Source organism: Nesoenas mayeri (genome assembly GCF_963082525.1).
Source record: "Nesoenas mayeri genome assembly, chromosome: 4".
NCBI classification, from domain to species: domain Eukaryota; kingdom Metazoa; phylum Chordata; class Aves; order Columbiformes; family Columbidae; genus Nesoenas; species Nesoenas mayeri.
This window is the reverse complement of record NC_137540.1, coordinates 66182617-66202961: the sequence shown is the minus strand read 5'-3', so window position 1 is coordinate 66202961 and position 20345 is coordinate 66182617. Positions and strand designations below refer to the sequence as shown.

The following is a 20345-nucleotide window of genomic DNA, read 5'->3' as shown; positions in this document are numbered from 1 at the left end:
CCAGACTGCATCAATGGTGTATGAAACCATGCAATTTAGCTGCCAAAGGAGAATTATATCAGCATCATACTATGTGTCATTCTTGAGATCTTAGTCAGCCACCAGGCTTCATCTCAGGGATGAAGGAGAAATACTAGAAATGGGTATAAAGCTGCAGTACTGAGGAAGAAAACATTTATTTAGCTCTGGGCAAGCAGAGATCTCTTTCTTGTTTTCTCTGTAACAACCTTATGAATGGGTCTTTGTTCTTCCTTTTATTTTAAGAGTCTCTGCCTCTCTCCTGTCTTGGATTCACACCTGGTTGTGTGCAGTTGCAGATCCATAAGCAAAATGCTTGATTGTCTGGTAGTCTGAAAGCAAAACGGGGCTGGCTGGATGACAAGAAGACCAGTACGTTTTATTGCTATAGTCTGCTGTAGTGTACAGCAGCACAGAAAGTGTAGCATCCTCTGAGACTCTCCAGAAAAAGCTGATTTTCAGGCCCTGCACACAGCCAAAAAATTAATGTACTTTCAGTTGACTTGTTTGCCAGCAAGGAAAATTGGGATGCATTTTATATTTGTACAGTGCAAATAGAATACTGATGACATACAACAGTGGGCTAGCAATGTGCTTCAAGTGTATTGATTAATTGCTATTGCTGCTATTTATTTTTATAGGCCATAGGCAACAAAGAATTATGGAGTTAGATTGACTGTGAAATCACACTGCAGAAATGACAGTGCTCCAGTGCTACTGGACAGTGCTACTGTTACAGACAACAGGCTGGGGAAAAATAGCCTGTTTTGAAGCAAATAGAGGAAACCCTCAGTCCTACATGAAGTATTTTGGTGTCAGGTAACTGCAAACCATCTTAATGAGTGGAATTACTGAGTTGTCAGAGAAGCCACCCTGAAATACCCTCCTTATAAATGGTGTGGATATCTTCCATCTCAAGTCCCACAGCATGTCCAGGTACTGGCTTGCTGCCAAATACCATAGGAGGAGACAAACATTTATTCACTACTTAAAATTACTCCTTAAGCTTGTAACTGTTCAGGATAGGGCATTGCCTTGATACACAGGGTAGTAGCAAGACAAGCAGCTGAGTTACTCAGTGTTAGTCTCTTCATTATCATAAGTGCTGTGTTTGCAGTGCTTTTCTTGTTTCACTGAGATGAACTTGAGTAACGGTTGATAACTGTTTCTAGGTTTTAAATAACCCTACCTCCAGATACTCATTTTGGATGACAAGTGTTGGGTAGGAGTGGATCTGTGACATAATGCTGATTTCCTGTCCTAGAAGAGTAAGATCTGGTAGTTATAATACCTTCAAATGTGCTCTCCAGTCTTCCTCCAGCTTTTCTTTCCCTGATTTCTTGTCTCTGCAGTATCATCTCAGCTGGGAAGTGTCCCTCTGTCCACATAAGCAGCAGGCAAGGGAGGACAGCAGCTAACCCAAGGGATGGCTAGTGGGAGACCTACTCTTCTCACCTTTAAATTTGGACTATTTTAATATCCAAGCCAATATTTAACTGGAATCCTGTGGTCTCTTCTAGTCAGCTGGTTCAAAGAGTTCAGGAGCACATGAGGGTTTTGGGTTGGAACTGGTGGTGGAGTTGTGTGAAGAGCAGTAGGGGAGTATTTAGATTGCGGAGAAGCTGTGACTTCCCCAAGCCTACAGAGTTGGTGGATAAGAGGGAAGGTATGATCACGGAGACTCCCACCTGTGCCCCAGATTCACTCATGAGCTAGATTTTTCTTCATTCATTAGTAAGTATAAGGACTTTAGAGTGGGTAGCACCTCTGTGAACTGTCATGTACGTGGTTTCCGACATGGGCGTGTGCCAAAATGAGATGGAAAGAAAGGGCCAAAAGCCCACACTGCTGAGCTTTCTATGCAAAAAAATACATTAATGGGTTCTCTTTCTCAGAGGATTTGCTTATAACTAATGAGTTTGGAGAGAACTCTAGAAGAACTAGTCACCATTGACAAGATTTGAGATTAAGGGGCCAAATGCGGCGTCAAGGTCTGATACAAATGATTTTTTAAATGTCTTGGAATGATAAAACACTAAAAACCTGTGTCACTGATATGGATAAAAACTTGTGTGATACCTAAGCCTGTTTAAAATCTTTTCATCCCAGCTTTTTCCTCTGAAGAAATACTTTACAATGTAACTAATGTTTTTACATGAAAAGCCTGTTTTCATTTAAAAGCTGTAATGAAAAAAGTATTTTTCTTTAGTATGGCATATGTAAGATTGTCTCAGCTAAAAATCTTCCGAAATGACATAAAAGCAGCTGGCTTTATAAAAGAAATATTTAAGACAATTGTAGTCCTGCCATAAAGATACTCTTGCACCAAACTGAATCAGTAGTCATACTGATGTACATCAGATTTAATACCCTTACTGAGCAGAAGAGGTTATCAACTCTCTGAAGAAAAATAAGCATGTTGGCCACTACTCTCAATTCAGTTTTTTGTGGCTCTAATTAGTTCCAAATAACTTTATATCATAACCTATTTATATGTCAGTTGATTTCTACTACTGTATTACACAGGAGGTAGTACTGTCAGTGAAAAAGAGCTTCTTTCCATACTTGCCATGTATTTTCTGCTATAACTCTAAAATTCAAGGACAGTTGAATAAAATTGTTAGGTATTTGTTATATTGTAGTGTTTGTGAAGTGCTGATTTTATGGAGTATGAGATGCATCTGCTTAATTAAGCAGAAGCATTAAATGGAAGGATTGTATTTTTGAGTGTTTATATTTTATGGATGATATTGGGTTTAAGGTACTCAAACCCTAAAAAATTTTTTAAAACCTCATTTTTTTTTTTCTAGTTTCATCCAAACCTGTTTCACATTGGATAATTTTTGTAGTTCTGTGATCTCTCTCACTACCCTTTAAAAGACAGTCCCCTTAAGCTAATATTTTAATTTTAAAAAGGGATCATAATCCTTTTTAATTTTGCTCAGACAACATTCTGAAGTTATAGTGATCTGAGGCCTTTTTTTCCATCTTTCTTCCTTCTTACTGGGATGCTGTTCTACAACTTCCTTCCTGTGATCGTTAGAAACACTTGTATTAATTTGCAGCCTCCATTTATTCATGGTCAAGGTTCCTCTGTTGTTCTTGTGACAACAGTCTTACTGGGTTTAAGTAACTCTTCTTCTTTTCTTTAACTCTGTTTAAACCTCAAATGTATGTTGAGATATTGTTTCCTAAGGGGTTTGTTGTTGTTGTTTCTGCTAAGCTAAAGAAGTCAAATTCTGCTTATCTCGTAAAATAGGCATTAATTCTTTAGGTCATCCTGATAGCCCTGCTCTGCTGTGAAGCAGTCTTTTTTGAAAACTGAGCAAGATATACCTTGTGTGCTCACAAGCTATGCTGTCTTTAGTACTAGCCAGCTGTGTGGAACCTACTTAGCCCAGTGCATCCTTACTTATTACTTCAAAATTTTAATGATTTGTCGTTGTCCTGTGATCACCAGTATTTGCAAATCTTTCTTTCCTTCTTCCACTCAGAAGGGATTTTTTTGTCTCATGTTTAAATAGATGACATTTCATTTTGTGCATTTGAAGTAAACTTCTTTTCCATGTTTCAAGGTATCCAGCTCCCCTTCTGTCTGCATCCTCCTCTGCACTGGTAAAGACTATGGGCTTTGGGTCATAGCCCATTTCCCTGCCATGGGTCTGCTTTGTTGTACCAAGAGCATTATCCCCATAGGCATTTCCTATAGTCATTGATCAGCTGTACTAATAGCCTTCCTTGAGGCTGTGCTTCCCCCTTCTTCACAAATCACTGCCATCTCCCCCTTGACCACTTTTTTTAATTGCAATATTACCCTGCGAAATTTTTCTATCCTATCTATTGCTCTAGAGTTGCAGCTGAGTGAGGTTTGTAATACTTTGTTTATTGAAAAAGTCATGTATCCTGAAATAGCTCTTTGCAGGAAGGAAGTCATTGACTCCGTATTGTGGAGCAAGTAGGTTGGTAAATTGTTTTTCCTTCTCGTGGTCCATTTAATTAATTTCTTACATGAATGTCACTTTAGTGTGGTGTGTAGCAAAAGCCACTAGAAGAACCCATTACTTCAGCTTGGAGTTCACTGTCAGGCTACATGTGTTAATATTAATTGGAAAGTACAGTAAGAGATATAAGAGCAGCTTCTGTAAAAAACAATTCTTAATCTTCATTCTGCTGTGCAAATGAACATGGAGCAATTTGTGTTCCTTCATACTGAATTCAGCTGCTCTTTGCATAAAGAGATGGCAATGCAAAAAAGGGCCTGATTAGAGGATGCCAAGCTCAGCTTATGTTTCAAAGTCCAAATATCTAGGTTTTCTGGTTCTCTTTGGCTGAACAGTTTTACCGAAGGGTTTCCTGAGAAGTCTGCATTAGGGCAAACTGCTTTGGAGTAATACACAATGAGCTGTAGTAATTTAAACCTTAGTGACATCAGAGAGGAAGGCAAATAGGTTCAGGGTGAGGCAGGTTTTCGTCAAATGCCAATGGTAAGGCTGTCACCAACCCCATCTACCCCAAACCTCAGCACCAGGGCCCTGTTAGCAGCACTGAGGCAGGACCTGCATGACCTCCCTTAAGGACCCACGCCAGCAGTAAAAACATACAGATTTGCTTCTGCTTACTGCTTGTTTTAGCAGGAGAGTAGTGGCAAGAGTGCATGACAGAGCAGGGACAGGTAATTTATGGGTGCACTTCCAACTCCTTGTCTTCCCCTTGTTATGGAAGCCCAGCTCCAGGTCCTTCTTGGATGGCACAGACCAAAACCTGTAGGTCGGTGCCTGCCCTGTAGCTCAAAGCAGTTCTTGGTAGCTTTGTTCAGGTGCACTGCAGTTAAGATGTGCCATAAAGAAACATTATATAGGGAAGTAAACCCTCCCTGCTCACTTAAAAAAATCCTAATGATGTCCTTTAATGATTTTCTCTTATGATCCAGTCTGCAAGTTTAAACACTGTATGGTACAATTTAGAACTGCTCTAGTGCATTGTTGGTATCAGAGCAATGTGGTGCTCAGCCTCATCTTAGATCCAAAACTGATCTGTGTTTTTGTCACAACAGTACATATGTAGGTGAAATATATAGGCTGAAAGAAACCCCTGATATTTAGGAAGTAAGCAACATTTTTTAAGAATCTGTTAAAAAAAAAACCATGTCCTTACTAAAACTTAGAGCAAGGGTGAGAAAGGAGAATGTTAAAGCAAATGTGTTAAACCTGTGAGATAAACCACATGAACAATGTATTGCAAGATAAATCTTCTAGTCCATAGATATAGTCCGTGACAAATGCTATGTAACTGGAATTATTTTGACTTAAAAGAAGGGTTAATTAAGCCATGGTTCTGCAGTTCTTGATCCTATACTAATATAGTTCCAGCATGATTGTTGTTTTCTGTCTCTTAGTGGTTAGGGCCATCTCCAAGGAGGGAAAGGATCGTGATTTAAATGTCAGCTCAGGGTTTAAAGAGGACCTTGAACCCAGGCCTCCTGTGCTGCGGTCTCTAGCTACTAGAAAGATGATTTAAAAAGGCAGGTGATTGGATGTGTTTTTGAATGAACGTGACAGGATCTTATGTGTTCAAGGGATTTCTGTGCCGTGAGTGTGTGTTATTTTGTGCCTTGAGCATGTCTGCTGGAGATTTGTTTCTCATTGCTTAGATGCAAGATGACCAATTCTGGCATTGCAAACAGGCTTTGGTGTGAGCTGGAAGGCTTTACATTTAAAAACCAAAGTGCCTGTGGACTCTCAGGTACCTAAGCAGAAATCTCAGTCTTGAACTTTAGATGTTGAGGTACCTCTGCTGTTCTGGGACCAAGGCACTGAACAGCTCTGAAGTGTTACGTATATGCGACCCAAATTTGATAAGCAACATTCTCACTTTTCTTCTGTGTGTTGCATTTGAGTAATGACACTGCTGTGATTGTTCAGCCTCGTTTGACTGTAGGCACCATTTGCTGCTGGAAGCACTTCCTTACATGCACATCCCCAGGAACAAAAGTACGTAGTAACAAGGGTAATGCTGTGACTTAAAGTAGTAGTCAGCACAGCATCAGAATAACATTTTGCATTCCAGTTCTCCTTATAAATCATCTGTTTTCAAAGATCCAGTTTGTTATGGATGAGCTGCTTCTTCTGTCTCTGTCTACTTCTGTATGATATCAGCCAGGCTGTTGTCTCTCTCCTTTCCCATCTTACATGTTCTCAAAATGCCAGCCTAGCTCCAGCCCTAGCACAATGGAGGAAGCCTCTGAAAAGTCTTACAAGCCATGGGTTAATCAACTTTAACCCTTTCCTACACAGTTAGCTTTAAAGATATAACTTGACAGATAGGATGAAAAACTCTACTTTTGCCAAGAGCAGATGGTGCTGGTGATCCCTCCAATTTATGTTTGGCATGTGATGTTTATCGGGTAAATGTAAGATCTGATTTAAAGAAAGGATCTTGTAAACTGTTGTGGACAATTACAGCAGTTGCCGTGTGCATCAGACCCTGTGTTTAGATGGAGCAATGTTTTAACCACTTTTGTATCCAGGAGGAATATCAGGCGGTTGTAGAGTAACCTGGCAGAGATATTTCTCTGTAACATTGGTGCTTTAGATTTTGAAGGTTTATATCCTTTATGCATTTCTTTTAACCTATTGAATATAGTAATGGGTATTGTATATGCTAGCCCTGAACTCAACTCCTAAAGACTTAAGTTTGTGCTTGCAGCCTCTGCATTGAGTTTAATATTTTTACATGGAATAAATCCAAACTATTAGTGTACAGAATGCATCACTGATGTAATTTACTATAGAAGTAATGTTTTTCAGATGCACAACTGTTCTGTTATCATAAGCTCATATATTGAAGTGCTTAAATACTCCACTAGGAATCACACTGATCATAGTTGAAAAATCATCATCACTTAGAGAGTGAGTTTTCCTTTTCCAGCCTTCTGAGTCTGCCTTTTCTCTTCCTGCAGCTTGTGGATGTGACCTGGCTCAAGGAGGATTCTTTGTGAGACAGGGAGACTACATCTGTACTTTGGACTACCAGAGACTCTATGGCACACGGTGCTTCAGTTGTGATGAATTCATTGAGGGAGAAGTGGTCTCGGCTCTGGGCAAAACCTATCACCCAGACTGTTTTGTGTGTGCTGTCTGCAGGTATGTTTTCTACATGAAGTTGTATTTCATTTAAAAAGTAGATTTTGAAAGCCCGATGCCAGGCGTTCAAACTTATAGCCTGTAGATGGAAAAAAAAAAAAAAAAATATGCAAACTTTGAGTGCCTTGTTTTTTTTCAAATGCTTTTTCTGTTTTATGGTGTCTTATGTGTGAAATTTTCAAAGTACTTTAGAAAATGCCATTGCCTCTACTGTCAGACCTTTTGCCACTAATGTTGCTTTATTTCACCAGTGTCTGCTATTTGTCTTTTGCTGACTGAAGTTACAAAGGATTCAAATGCCAGTGGCCGAGCTGAGTGGATACTGTATTAATAGATTTAACCCAAAGTTTCACAGTGCTGCTTCCCAGAAACTCCAATAGTCATTTGAAACAGGACAGAAAGGTTCTGGACTCACAAACACTACTGTATGTGTTGGATTTCACTGAGGTGACAAGTGGCACAGCACACAGAATTCCTCCCGACCCCAGGCAGCCTATTGTAGTTCAGTGGGATCATTTCCCACGTGGGTACGTGTGACATTGCGACCCAGTGCTGGTGGGGATGTTTGCAGGCTCTGCAGTGCAAGCTATTGATGTCCCTTTGACCTGCACCTTAATCCTTTACTGGGGAAACAGCACAAACTGATCTGTTGAGGACTTCAGAATGAAAATTTAAGTCAACTAAACCTTCAGGAAATGCCCTGTTATCGCAGTTTGGAACAAATGGAAATGCTGTAATAATTTTTCTGGCTAAATTCAAGCCTTTAACAGTACAAGATGAGTAACCACATATTCAAACAGAAAGCACAACAGGGCACAGATGCCCCACATTGTAGATACTATGTGTGCTGGTGCCACGTTCAGGTGACTGCAATCCAAAACCAGCGTGTCCATGGCCACCTGCCAGCCAAACTGCCCAGATCGTGGGGCTACCAAACCCACATGTCCTCCTGTGCTGATGCAGAAGCAAGACTTCAAATTCCAGAACAGCCGTGGTTCACAGCAGGATATCAATTTAATATAGCAATTGCAGGAATAATTAACAGAGCATGTTAAGGGGAAGACTCTGAGTCTGACTAGCCTTTATTATATTAAATTCCGTCTGTTCAAGTTTTGCTTTGTTTAGTAGGTTTTTTCCTTTTAGATACTTTTAAACAGACATGAATAGTAACGTTAACAAAAATGCCTAAAATCTTTGTGGAGTAGTGTGGTGGTGTTTGGTTTGGTTGGTTTGTTTTGTTTGTTTGCTGTGTTGTTTTTTTTTTTTTAATAGGAAGAAAAATTATTTAATTGGTTAATTGTGGATCTCATAACTTCACTGTTGACCATACACACCCTTGGCCTGCAGCCTCTCAGTATTATGGCTCTTCTTGGTACCTTTCCTAGCACTAGTACCTTCTGTAAAGTGAGGAACTTCTTTATTTAAGAGTAAGAGAAAAAATGGTTGATTCTGTTTTCCTGCTAAATGTGCTTGTATCCTCAGCCACACCATTAGGGTTTAGCATTCAGGCATGAATTATTTACCTGTGTGTTACTATACTTAGCAGGTTGGTACCTAACTTAGGTTTCAGTGAGGCCATCGTATATACTAACCTCATGCTGTATTTAGTCAGCCTTTCACCTGATGGTGGTACAATTTGTCTCATCTCCCTGGAAACTTAGAATAGTTTTCTGTATGACAAAACTATTTATTCTTAAATACCTAACAGTTCGGGTGAGCTGAATTGCAATACAGTGAAAATACTCACTAGAACATACTAAAAATATCACAGGTATTGAAGACATGCTAAAGCGTTTAAAAATGATGTTCCAATAAAATAGTATTTAATATAAAAAAAAAAAATCAGAGATGTTCCCTAACATTCTATATAACTAAATGTTCTATATAACTGTTGGACTAAAAGCTATTTCACTGTTCCTAATTGCTGCTGTCTAAAACTTCAGTAGAAAGACACAGATTTTCTTCTGTTGCTTTCCTTAGAAGGATGTTGCCCTCATCAGAGTCAACTAATGCCCTGCTGACCAGCAAGATGCAGTTTGTGTCTCCCAGGGGGGTTGTAACACTGACTTGTGATGCAGAGCAACAGAAGAAACCTGTCATCTGTTTATAGTAAAAACACTGGACCTGGTCCACAACTGCTTTAAATCACTATTGCTTCAATTACCCCAGTCTTTGCAAGCCAGACGTAATTTATTATTTTTATGGGAAAGAGTGTCCCATCTAAATATCATCAGCATTTATTTTATTGAGTGATAACCTCAATAAAAATAAGGCGGGTGGACTATAAATATGTGTGGTTTAAGGAGAAAAAGAATGTTTGTTTGTTTAAAAATAATAATATTAAATGGCAAAAAATTGAACCATTTGTTTTCAGGTACAGGATTGTAAAGCCTCCTACCTTGCTGTTTTCTTTGGTGAGAAGAGTCAGGAGTACCATTTGTGCCCTCATTTCTTATAGATGGGCAGAAACCGTAAATAATGGGCCAGAGCACACTGTCTGAAGCAGTTGGCTGACCACACAAACTGCATTTGATGTTGCCTTTTGCAGCTGGACTTTAACGTGGGCTCTCTGTTATAAATCTGAATTCCAGAACAATGTGAACTTGAAAGGTGGTGACTGCCTGATCGTGAGGCTGATTCTGGCCTCGTGGAAACCAAGCATGACTTTTACCAACTTCAGGGGGAAAACGCTGGCAGCAGAAGACACTTTGACTCATGACACAGGTCTCCAGAATGTTGCAGGATCGTTAAGCTCTTTAAATGAGCACTTCTATAACCTGTATTTCTATAACTGCTGAAGTAACCCTTTTAAACTGTTCCTACATTCATAGTAAACCAGTGACAGTAGCAACTCCTTTTTTTCTTATTTCCAGAGAAGACTTGAATAGAAACTGGTGGGAAGTGTGTATTGCTTCAGATGGCAAAACGAGTGAGAAAACCTAATGTGCAAACAGCTAGCTGGAGCAGTGAGAAAAAAGCCAGCAATGTGAGCCCAGTCATTTTCTGGGGCTCCTGATACTACTACTTTTGAGTGCCATGTGGCCCAATGTGATGGAAAAGAGCTGTTCCCTGGTGCCCTCTGCACAGCATTCACAACCTGCTGCCCTCCTCTGTCAAAAAACTTTGGTGTCGGCAACCCGACTCATCTTGTGCATCCCTTGGCACTCAGCTGCTATTTCCCAGGGCTGCCACAAGTCAAAGTGTGAAAAAAAAAAGAAGTAGTAGTCACAGAAAAACTATTAAAAGTATAGTATACCATATTTCCCTATGTAATTGTTTCTCTCTATCTTGCGTTGACGGCATGGCTCTTAAAAAAAATCAGGTTTTAATTGCATGTTTGCTGTGAGAGGCATAAAGATTGAGGTCTTGGTCCCTTCTTCTTCCAGTGCTGTTCATAGTACAGTGAAACTTGGTTTCTACTGTTGTGTTTTGTGATGATAATGCCTAAAACTAGGAATGAGTACAAGAAAAACCATCTAGATTAAAAATGTTGCATATTAACTGCTTACTCTCAATTCCGGAGAGGTGGGTGAGCAATTTTATTCTCACAGTTGCATTAGCTGGACGGGCCTGTCCCCTGCAGAGGGCTGCTAAAAACATTTCCTCTGAAAGGTTCATGTGTCTGTAAAAGAAAAATAGCATCTGTAACATTAGAAGCTGATTCTTATTAAAATAGTGCACATAGCTCTTATATGGCTATCAGAGACAGGACTGTATGGTCCCATGAAAAATTTATGGAGGATGGGAAGGGGTGGGAAACTGGGTCTTTCAAAAAGAAATGGGTAATCATACCTGTGATAATACTTGTGAAAATGGAATGTTCAGGAGAAGTCTTAGTGTGATAAGTTACATGATGTATTAATACATCTATGCAGACCATACATATGTAAGATGGATGTATGGTCTGTGTAAGGTTGTATGGTAATTTTAAGCTGGAAAAATACAGCTTTTTGTAGCATATAAATTATGAAACGGGCAATTTGACTCTTAGCTGGGGGATAAATTAGCACCTACATTCTGGGCTAGTAATCAGACAGATTTGTGTTCCCTTTACAGAATTTGGATATCTGTGTTTTGACTGAATTTAGGAAGTTTTTTCTTGAAACAGTGTATTGACAGAGTTCAATATGTGCTATATAGAGGTGAATAATTTCTGGAGGGGTAAGTGGCAGCTTTGTATTCTTCAAGGGGTTTTGTGCCAAACCCGTCTCTAAAACTTCTCTTAATCCATTCGTATTTCTATTATATTCAATAAGGTAACTCACTGTGACCAGGCAGTTGAATATAAAAATTCAGAAAACTGATATTTTTTTTTCTCCCCAGCAAAGGGGTTTATAGTCCTACATATAACACTGCTATTTCTAGAAAGAAGCTGAGGGCTTTTGTGTATGTATGTCTTCAAAAATTAAGGTAATACTGAAAATTAGAACTTAAAATTCAGTTAGTTCTGAAACATAGCAATCAGGTCAGACTTTTTGAATATGTTAAACATTTTAATTGCTTACTGAATTCAGCTGATGAGTTTTGAAAGGGTTTGGTTCCCACTTAAGCAGTACTGGGCACTGCTTAAAGCATCTTAGGAAGCAGTCTTCTTTAGCTGGATGGTGAGGCCAAAGTTTTGAAATCAGGCTGTTATTCTCACTGTTTTAATTCTAAACCATATATAATATATGATGCTTGATGGGGGAAAAAAAAAGTCTTTCTGTCCTGCTCTTCAGGTTTACACATGGAGCAATGGAGCATCCCTGTAGCCCTAGAGTCACGTAAGATAGAAGGGACCTGCAGAGGTCCTGTGGTCCAGACCCTGGCTCAGAGCAAGTCCAGTTTAAGCAGTCTGCTGACAGCATTGATTTAAAATATTTCCAAGGATGGAGATCCCACAGTCTCTCTGGACAGACTTTTCCAGTATTTGAGCAGGCTTGTGGTAATTTTTTTCCCTTATATTGAGTTGACATTTACCAGATTCCAGCTTCTATCTGCTGGCTCTTGTCCTTTCACTCTGTACCTTTGAGAAGAGCATGGCTCCATTTTCATATACACATCATCAGGTAGTTTTAGATGGCAATAACATCTCTCCTGAGTATTTTAAGGCTTAACAAGTCCATCTTCTTCAGCCCCTGCCCCTGCGACCTCTGTTCCAGCCACCCCCACTAATCTCCCTCCAGTGAAGCTTGTGCTGAGGAGCTCGAAATGGTACCCACTGCTCCAGATGCAGTGTCTCAAGTGATGAACAGAGGAGAAGATCACATCCCTGGACTTGCTGACTACACTAATGCAGCTGACCTTCTTTGCCACAGGGACATTGTGCTGACTCATGTTCAACATGGTGTCCACCAGAGCCCCTACATCTTTCTATGCTTTCCAGCTGATTGTCCCCCAAGGGGTAATGGTACATGGTGTTATTCCTCCCTAGGTGCAGCACTTGGCATTTGCCCTTGTTGAAATTCATGTAGACGGTAGATATCAAGTAATGTCTACTTCATATCATCAGGTTTAACACCCTGGGTCAAATTCATCCCTATGGAGTAACCTTGAGGGTTCTGATTGTACCAGGTACAAGTTGGAGCAGAATTTGATCCTGTAGGTCCTTAGGTTGCAGTCTGACATTACACCTGATCCAGTGTAACTGCAGTCTGCTACTGAAATGAATAGCTTTGCTCTCCCCACAACCCTGACCATATGCTTCTGTTAATTTTCTTATATTGAATTTAGTTGACTGTTCAGCCACAGACTCAGATGAGCAACTTGAAGAACAGAAGGCCATCTGTTTGCTCTGAAAAACAAAATAAAAATTGTTTTGGCCAAGAAAGCTTGAATGACTTACCCACAGCTGCAGAGGTTGATACATGGTGCAGGGAAGGACAAGACCAGGACCAGACCTTTCAGTGTCAGCCCACAGTTACCCTGAATTAGGCTGATGGTGGTTTGGTGTTTTAGAATACGAATTTTTTGGTCAGCTCCAGTCATTTCCAAGTTTACAAATATTGTATGCAGGTGGATAAAACAAAATTAATTGGGAAATGAATCATAGAAGATGTATTGAAATCCTGTAAATAATTTCAGAGAGCTGCTTTTAAAGATTATCTTAATTCTAATTTTAAAAATAGATAATCCAACTGTGAAAATCACACTGAATATTTTTAAAAGGATAAGTAGCTAATTAAAACCCATACCTAGCAATGTTCAGTGGGTGACTGGTGGTGAGATGTCATTGTATTTGAAGACAGATATGCTACTCTTAACTTACAATGCTATATATAGTCGTGCTCACAAGTTGAAGAGCTCAGAAACTGAAACCTTGTTAATTGACTGTTACCACCTTCTGTTGCATCTTCACTTGTACCAGTGTCAAAATCCTCAAGCATGGCTGCTTGTGAAAGGAAGAGGTCAGATGTTACAGAAATACTGGCAAATGTGTTGTGTACGAATTCTGGATTCCCAGCGAACAAGACAGTGAAACAAACTCCAAGACCTAATTATGGGTTTAGAAGACCAGTGAGGGAGGGAACCATCTGTTGGTACCTTTGAGCGGACAGCTTCCAAGGAGGATTTCCCTGGGGGTTTTTTTGGGCAAGGTATCTTGCAGATGTGGAAAACTTAATAGAGAGAAGGGCACTATGGTTAGTTACTAAACTCTTAGAAAATAAACCACATATGATATGTTCACGGGCTAGGAAAGCCCCCACATGCCCTTCCTTTTAAGGAGGCCAGTGACATGCTCTGGTACCTGTGAGCTTTGGCGTGTTTTGTGCATGCTGTCTACCTGGCTTTGTGCCATAGGAGGTCAATCATCCTATTCATCTTTTCTAGTTTTAACTTATTTTCTTTCTGCTTGTCTATTTGCCTGATGCAGATGATTCAAAGTGATCAGTCCCTGCTTCTAGTTTACTTGATGCTTGGTCCAGCTGTTCGAGATGGGCTTCTGTGTTAAGCTGGATTTTTGTTAGGTAAATCATTGAGTCAAAAAAACCATATTCTCCTTCCCTCTAGCTACTGCTCCTAATATACTAGATACAGGAATGCTCAGTAGTTGTGATACTTCTTCAGAGCCGTGAATCATTCATGGCTTCCATCTCCAGGATTATTAATGGTGCAAAGTTTGCCGTATTACTGAGACATCTCATGAGAGTCCCCTTGGGTCATTAGCTGAGTCCCAGTCTTGGTCCTCATGAAGACCATGGCAAAACATACTCAAAGGCAATGTCCTGCCCAGGGCAGGCAGCTGTGCATAAGAATGAAAGATTTGGGGATAGTCGTATGGCAGTGTAGTTGTGTGATTGTATCTGTGGAGCAAGAAACCATTTTTGTGGGGGTTTAATTTGGAGCAGATCACTAGTGGTCATAACAAGTTTATGGGTGTCTGTAAATCAAGATGAGATGTCATCTTACAAGCATGTGAGAGATCAATAACAAGTTCTTTTCTCAGTTCTGGAACAGCTGAAATTGTTTGGCTTGTGCCTTTCCAGGTCAGTCAATAGTGCTAAGTTCTAGACTTGATTTTATAATATTTTGTTAAAATGAAAACATGATTTAATGGTTTCTTTCACATTAGCAGCAGAAAACTAGGACAGCATTTGAATTATATCACTCCATTTTTGAGACAGTTTCTGGTAATTAGTCATTAATGTTTATTATCTGTATAGAAGTTTGTCACATTAACTAATTTTTATTCAATGTGTGTGTGTTCATTTAAATAAATTTTTGACTTGGACCAGATGACCTCTAGAGGTCCTTTCCAACCTCAACTGTTCTGTGATGTTCATTAAACTCTCATTATTCCATATGTTAGAAGGCTCTGGAACTTTAAGCAGTAGAAAAATCCATTGTGAATACACTTACGACCTAAAAAGAACATTTACATATATATATATGTGTAACACATAACACAGGAGCTTCCTGCTGCTGGATTCCTGAGAGACAGGACAGAGCTGCTGCTCACTGGAGCAGTACAGCTCCATCACATCCTCTTTATTATACTAGACACAGTGTTGTCTTTCTTCTTCTGATCAGATTATTGAGTAAAATTCATGATAGAAAATCCTCTCTTGAACTGGTGGAGACCTGGGACTCCTGGATCTGTACTAAAATGTCCTTGGGCCTGTTTGTATCAGAATCACACATGGAGCATTGAGCTGTGTCAGAGCAAGACAATTTTAAAGGCTGTTTCTATAAAATAGTTTTCCTTATTTTAACTTTAGGTAAGTAAGAAATTAGCAGGTATTTGGAATATAAAATCATTAGTTAAGGGAAAAAGAAAAAAAGGTGAAAATCAGAATTCATTATCAGATATTCAAAGAGATAACAATATTTAAACTCCATGTGTCTTCACTTTTTTAAAGTATTGCCTATGATCTGAAATGGATGGTAGTGTTGAACACTTATTTATCTTGTTTCATATTGATTTTAGTTACATTATTTAGATACAAAGGGCAACATTTCTTTTGTTCTCTTTTAAAGTAATACAGATTTTCTTTTAAATGCAACACAAATTTAGTATAAGCCACTTTTGGGTGTTTTAGGGAGCAAAATAATGTTTGTCCTTAGCAAGAAGTATTTGTGCAGCTCTTGTAGTGAAGACAACTTCTCAGGTGGTATGAATTTGATAAAGTTTGTGGAGGAATGTCATGTAGAGTTTTAATGAAATGTTAATGAAATAATCTGATCAGATGGACTTCACCATGAGGCAGAAGGCTTGTGTTATGTTTGTGCCCCACTTAAGCCATGTTTTGATAGCTTGCTTGGGATTTAGTTGAACATGAGCTCTGGGTGGAGTGAAATATGTTTCTAAATCCTCACCATCCTTTGCTGCATTGGGAAGCGGTTTGTCCATCTGGTCCCCTTAGAGAAAAAACCTCAGTGGTTTCTGTGCCCAAACAAGAAATCTCATAGCAGAAAGCTTTTTGTTTTAAGGACGTTGATAAAAAGGAAGGATTTAATTAAGTGTAAGGGGAGCTGCTGCTGAGTAGAGCAAACAAGTAATGTAGACGCTTTGGGTTTTATAACTGGGATAGATTTTCTGCTATGAGGGTTTACTGACATTTACTTTCTGAGCATGTAGATTAAGAGAAGAACTTTGATATGATCAAAGTTGGGAGAACAAGTGCTGTTTTTTTAATGTATAAAAGTCATTACTCTCATGCAGCATTGTAACAACATAAAAGCAGCTGCATTTGCCTGTACTTACTCCCTGTAATGCCAATTTTGTTTTCATTCTGTAACTGATCCTGTTAGTGATCAACCCTTGCTAATGCTACATTTCTTAGATTTGCAAGGATTTGGACTTGAGTGCTCAGTGTGGTTTTACATCTTTAGATATGATTTTTTCTAAGTAGCTGTAACCTGCATTTATAGTTGTCTGTTTGATATGTCCCTTCAATACTTTAACCTCCGAGTGGCTGAAAAATCATGAATGGGAACTAGGCAAGTAGAGAAAAAGAAAACAGAGTAATGATCAGTTCCTTTGTGAAAATAGTATTTAATTTTTATAAAGCCGTAAGGCTGTAACCTGTATGTTTTTGTTCCCTCTATTGTAGACTGCCCTTTCCTGCGGGTGACCGGGTAACTTTTAATGGGAAGGAGTGCATCTGCCAGAAATGTTCCCTGCCCCCTTCCAGCAGCACCAGCTCTTTCCCTGTACAGAACCTAAGAAGTAAGTAGGGGTTTCTGCTCTTTTCTGTTGATGCTTCTTAGTTTGCACAGAACATGATTTTACACTGATATGTTTACACTGGAGTTTTTACCACTATGCTGCTTAGAAGGTGGCAAAAAATGCAATGTAGTCATATGGCAGTTCACTGAGAAGTCTGATATTAAAAAGAAACACAAATGGTGCCATTATAGGGTTAACAATACACAGAACCTCCCAGAGCATTTGATTAAAACTGGAGTAAATCAAATTATTTGGAGGAAGTCATAATATAGATGTTAATATTTTTTAGGGCTATATTTTAGTCTGATTCCAGCTAAAATAAAATCTAACATGATATTTAATAATATGTGAGTGTTCCAGGGTTGCTTCAGAAAATAACAGTGACAAGGGGGTGTGGCTAAATACTGCACAGGATGTGTATGCAACGTGATCAGAGGGACATTTGCCTTGACCTCAGTACCCTTGTGTACTATCAGAAGATAGGAACACTGCAGACACAAAATGTGGTCTTTTCATACCATGTTTTTTGCACCAAATCATAGAGTGGAATTGTTCCTCTGAACTCTTGTTCCTCTGCTGATTTGTTCATGAGCAGCTGCCATTCTTTAATATTCATCCACCACCTATATATAATTAAACGCCAAGAGCAATTCAATTAAATAGCAAAGACAGAAATATTTTTAATTACTATCATATCGCATCAAGCTGGATTTGGCATGACTGAGGAAGGACCCCATACAAAGGAAGGATCTCACCTTTTTATATAAGGAATCCATCTCACTTCAGGGAGGAATTTCTCCTCTTTCTTTTTTTCTTTTTTTTTTTTTTCCTTTTTTCTTTGTTTTTCCCCATGTCTCTCTTTTTTTACAGAAGTTTTCACCATCTCCTTTCTCCAGTTTGTCAGTGAAAGCTACCATGTGAATGCAGTGAGAGATGGTGTACTGATTCCTCTCTTGCTAATGCCATTCCCTTTAGGGGAGAGAATGACCCCTCTCTCTTAGGTGCTTTGTCTTGTCACTCATTCCAGAGAGGGATCATCCTCAGCCATCTTGCCTGGCTGCATTTGCAGATCCATACTTTAATGGCCTATCATCTGTTTGTCTCCTTGTCAAATGGGAAAAGTGGCTATGACTTTAATGGAAATTATTTGCCTGACTGAGTACTGACAGAACAACTTAATTTGATTATCTGTGATACAGTATGCTTTAATGTACTTACATTCCCTTTCTCTGTGCACACACACCCCCCCATGGAGAGTTTATCTTGTATTGCATTTCCCTAGCTCTCTCAGGTTGCTGCACTGAGCCTCCCTCATGCATGGGTACCTGTAAACCTTGACACACCACTTGCTTTAAAGAAAAACAGCACTGGAAAACATATCTTTGTGACAAAACCTGGCCTTGGAAAACAAAAGTTTAGCTTTTCCCTGAATAAAATCACAAGCCAGTGCAAGTATTTAAACCTCAAATACAGGTCTGCTTCAAAACTCATTAGAAGTGGAGGAAATCTTGCTTGTTACAGGTTTTAATGGATTCAGATAAGTCTTGCTTGAAACCTGGACATCTGCCACACTGTGGATTGGACTTCTAAAATAATTTAATTTGGTCTTCAGCTGAGGTTTACCAGTTCTTCTTCTCAAACAATGTGGTGATGAGCTGACAGATAGCATGACTTGTTAAAGGGCCAACTGAGGTCCTTATGTGGTCCGCAAGTGAATGTGCCATGATGTTACCAGGTTCCCAGATAAATATCGTCCTTACTTGTATAGACGATATCCTTTCTTATATCTTCCTTACTCCATTTCCCCCATGTCTTGCAGTGCTGCTGCACAGCAGCATCCTCTGATTTCATGGTGACATGCAGCTGGCCCAGAAGCTACAGAGCTCATGAGCTTTGGGAAACTGGGTAGTAATAGTATAACCCCTCCTTGGTGTGGGGAGTAGAGCTTTGCTGGGTCAATGGAAAGCACTGCAGCCACAAATACACAGAGGTGCGTGCACGTATATGTAGCAGGATATGTCAGAACCTGACCAATGACAGTGAAAATGAACCAAATATTTTAAAAGATAATAAAGAATTTTGGAAACTTTCAGATTAATATGTAAAAGAGCAATGCGTAATAACTACTGTTTTCCAAGCACTTGCTAATCTTTAGGATAGAACCAGTGTTTTTGTCCTCCCACTTTGTTTTTAACCTCCCTCATGCATTACCTTTGGAAGAAATGAAGAATGTCATATATTTTTTTTTTCGCCTGAGTCCTTGAATTTTTTTATTATTGCATAAATACCTAGCTTCCTGTTTTGTTTAGTTTATAAAATGCTCACTGTGAAAACCTCTTGTGGCAGTGTTGATGTTGAAGGATTACTCAAGGAATGATGTCGACATGTAGCAGCAAATTGCTGTGTTCTGCAGAGTTATTGGTTGAAATTAGGTGAGTCACCAAAGGGTGCTGCATCCAAGATAGGAAGACAAGGACCTTGCATCAGTAGGCACTGTTGGCATAGCAACCACAGTATTTGTTTTTAATTATCTGGAACTCAACAGAGAAAACAGCAGTTAGGAATAAAAAAGTAGCTCACAAAATGCTGCATTTCTGCCCACCCAAGGTTAAACTAGATGGAAAATGAATGACATCTGAGCACATGATATTGTATTAAGTCTGTGAAATAAACCTTAAACCAGTGTGATTAAATTAGATTACTGGATGAACCCCCAGACCAGGGGAGATCACAAAAACATTTCTGATTGCAGTTAGAGGATAGATACCTCAGTATTTATTGTCCTGTGGGACTAATTCCAGGCACACACCCAAATGTTCTCTTTTATTAGCAAAACTCAAATGGTCTGATCTGTGGTGCACATAGACTTGTGCTGGGCTTCTTTCCACATATTGGTGCTCTACAGGGTGATATTAGAGACACACATTATTACTCCCTTCATCCATTCCAAATACACTAAAGGAAAATAAGAACTACCCTTTATTGTTGTGTACTCAGAAATTACACATTTACAATCGCACTAACAGAGTCTCATTAGGGTCACGTAACCAACTAAATAGAATCTTAAATCAGAAAGTTTTTAAGAGGATTGTCTAAGTCTTTTAATGAGATCCTGTGTTTGGAGTTCTTTCTTAATAACTTGATAAATCTTTTTAATGCTTTTGTGTTTCTTTCTCTTCCATGCAAGACATTGTTGTTTTCTTCTGGCATCTCTAAATGCCTCTTCAAATGTCTTACAGAGTTTGTCTTTTCTACAGCAAATTGTTGCTATATATATAAAGAATTCTTAAAAAAAAAAGTAATATCTGTTTTCACGTAAGATGGAAGATAAGATCATATGGAGGATTAGATGGGTTACTGAGATATTGATACTAGAATAAATTTATTACTGATGTTTATCCTTATTTTTCCACATATTCTGACTGTTTTAACATTTTGTAAGAAAATTATACATAGACAGGAATCTAAAGAGTGAGGACTGCATGAGAGCTGAACCCTGTAGGATATTAGAGGATTTATTTAGGATATAGAGGATC

The 20345-nt window shown here is 39.1% G+C and overlaps 1 protein-coding gene across 1 annotated transcript in view; it reads left to right on the top strand.

Annotated features, from left to right (window-relative positions):
• Positions 1 to 20345, top strand: part of ABLIM2 (actin binding LIM protein family member 2) — a gene marked incomplete at both ends in the record, with an annotated part of 106611 nt that overhangs the window by 15923 nt on the left and 70343 nt on the right. The window contains 2 exons of the mRNA XM_080344404.1: positions 6977 to 7160; positions 16694 to 16809. Of these exons, the coding sequence (XP_080200530.1) occupies positions 6977 to 7160; positions 16694 to 16809 (300 nt within the window). The remainder of the gene's footprint in view (positions 1 to 6976; positions 7161 to 16693; positions 16810 to 20345) is intronic.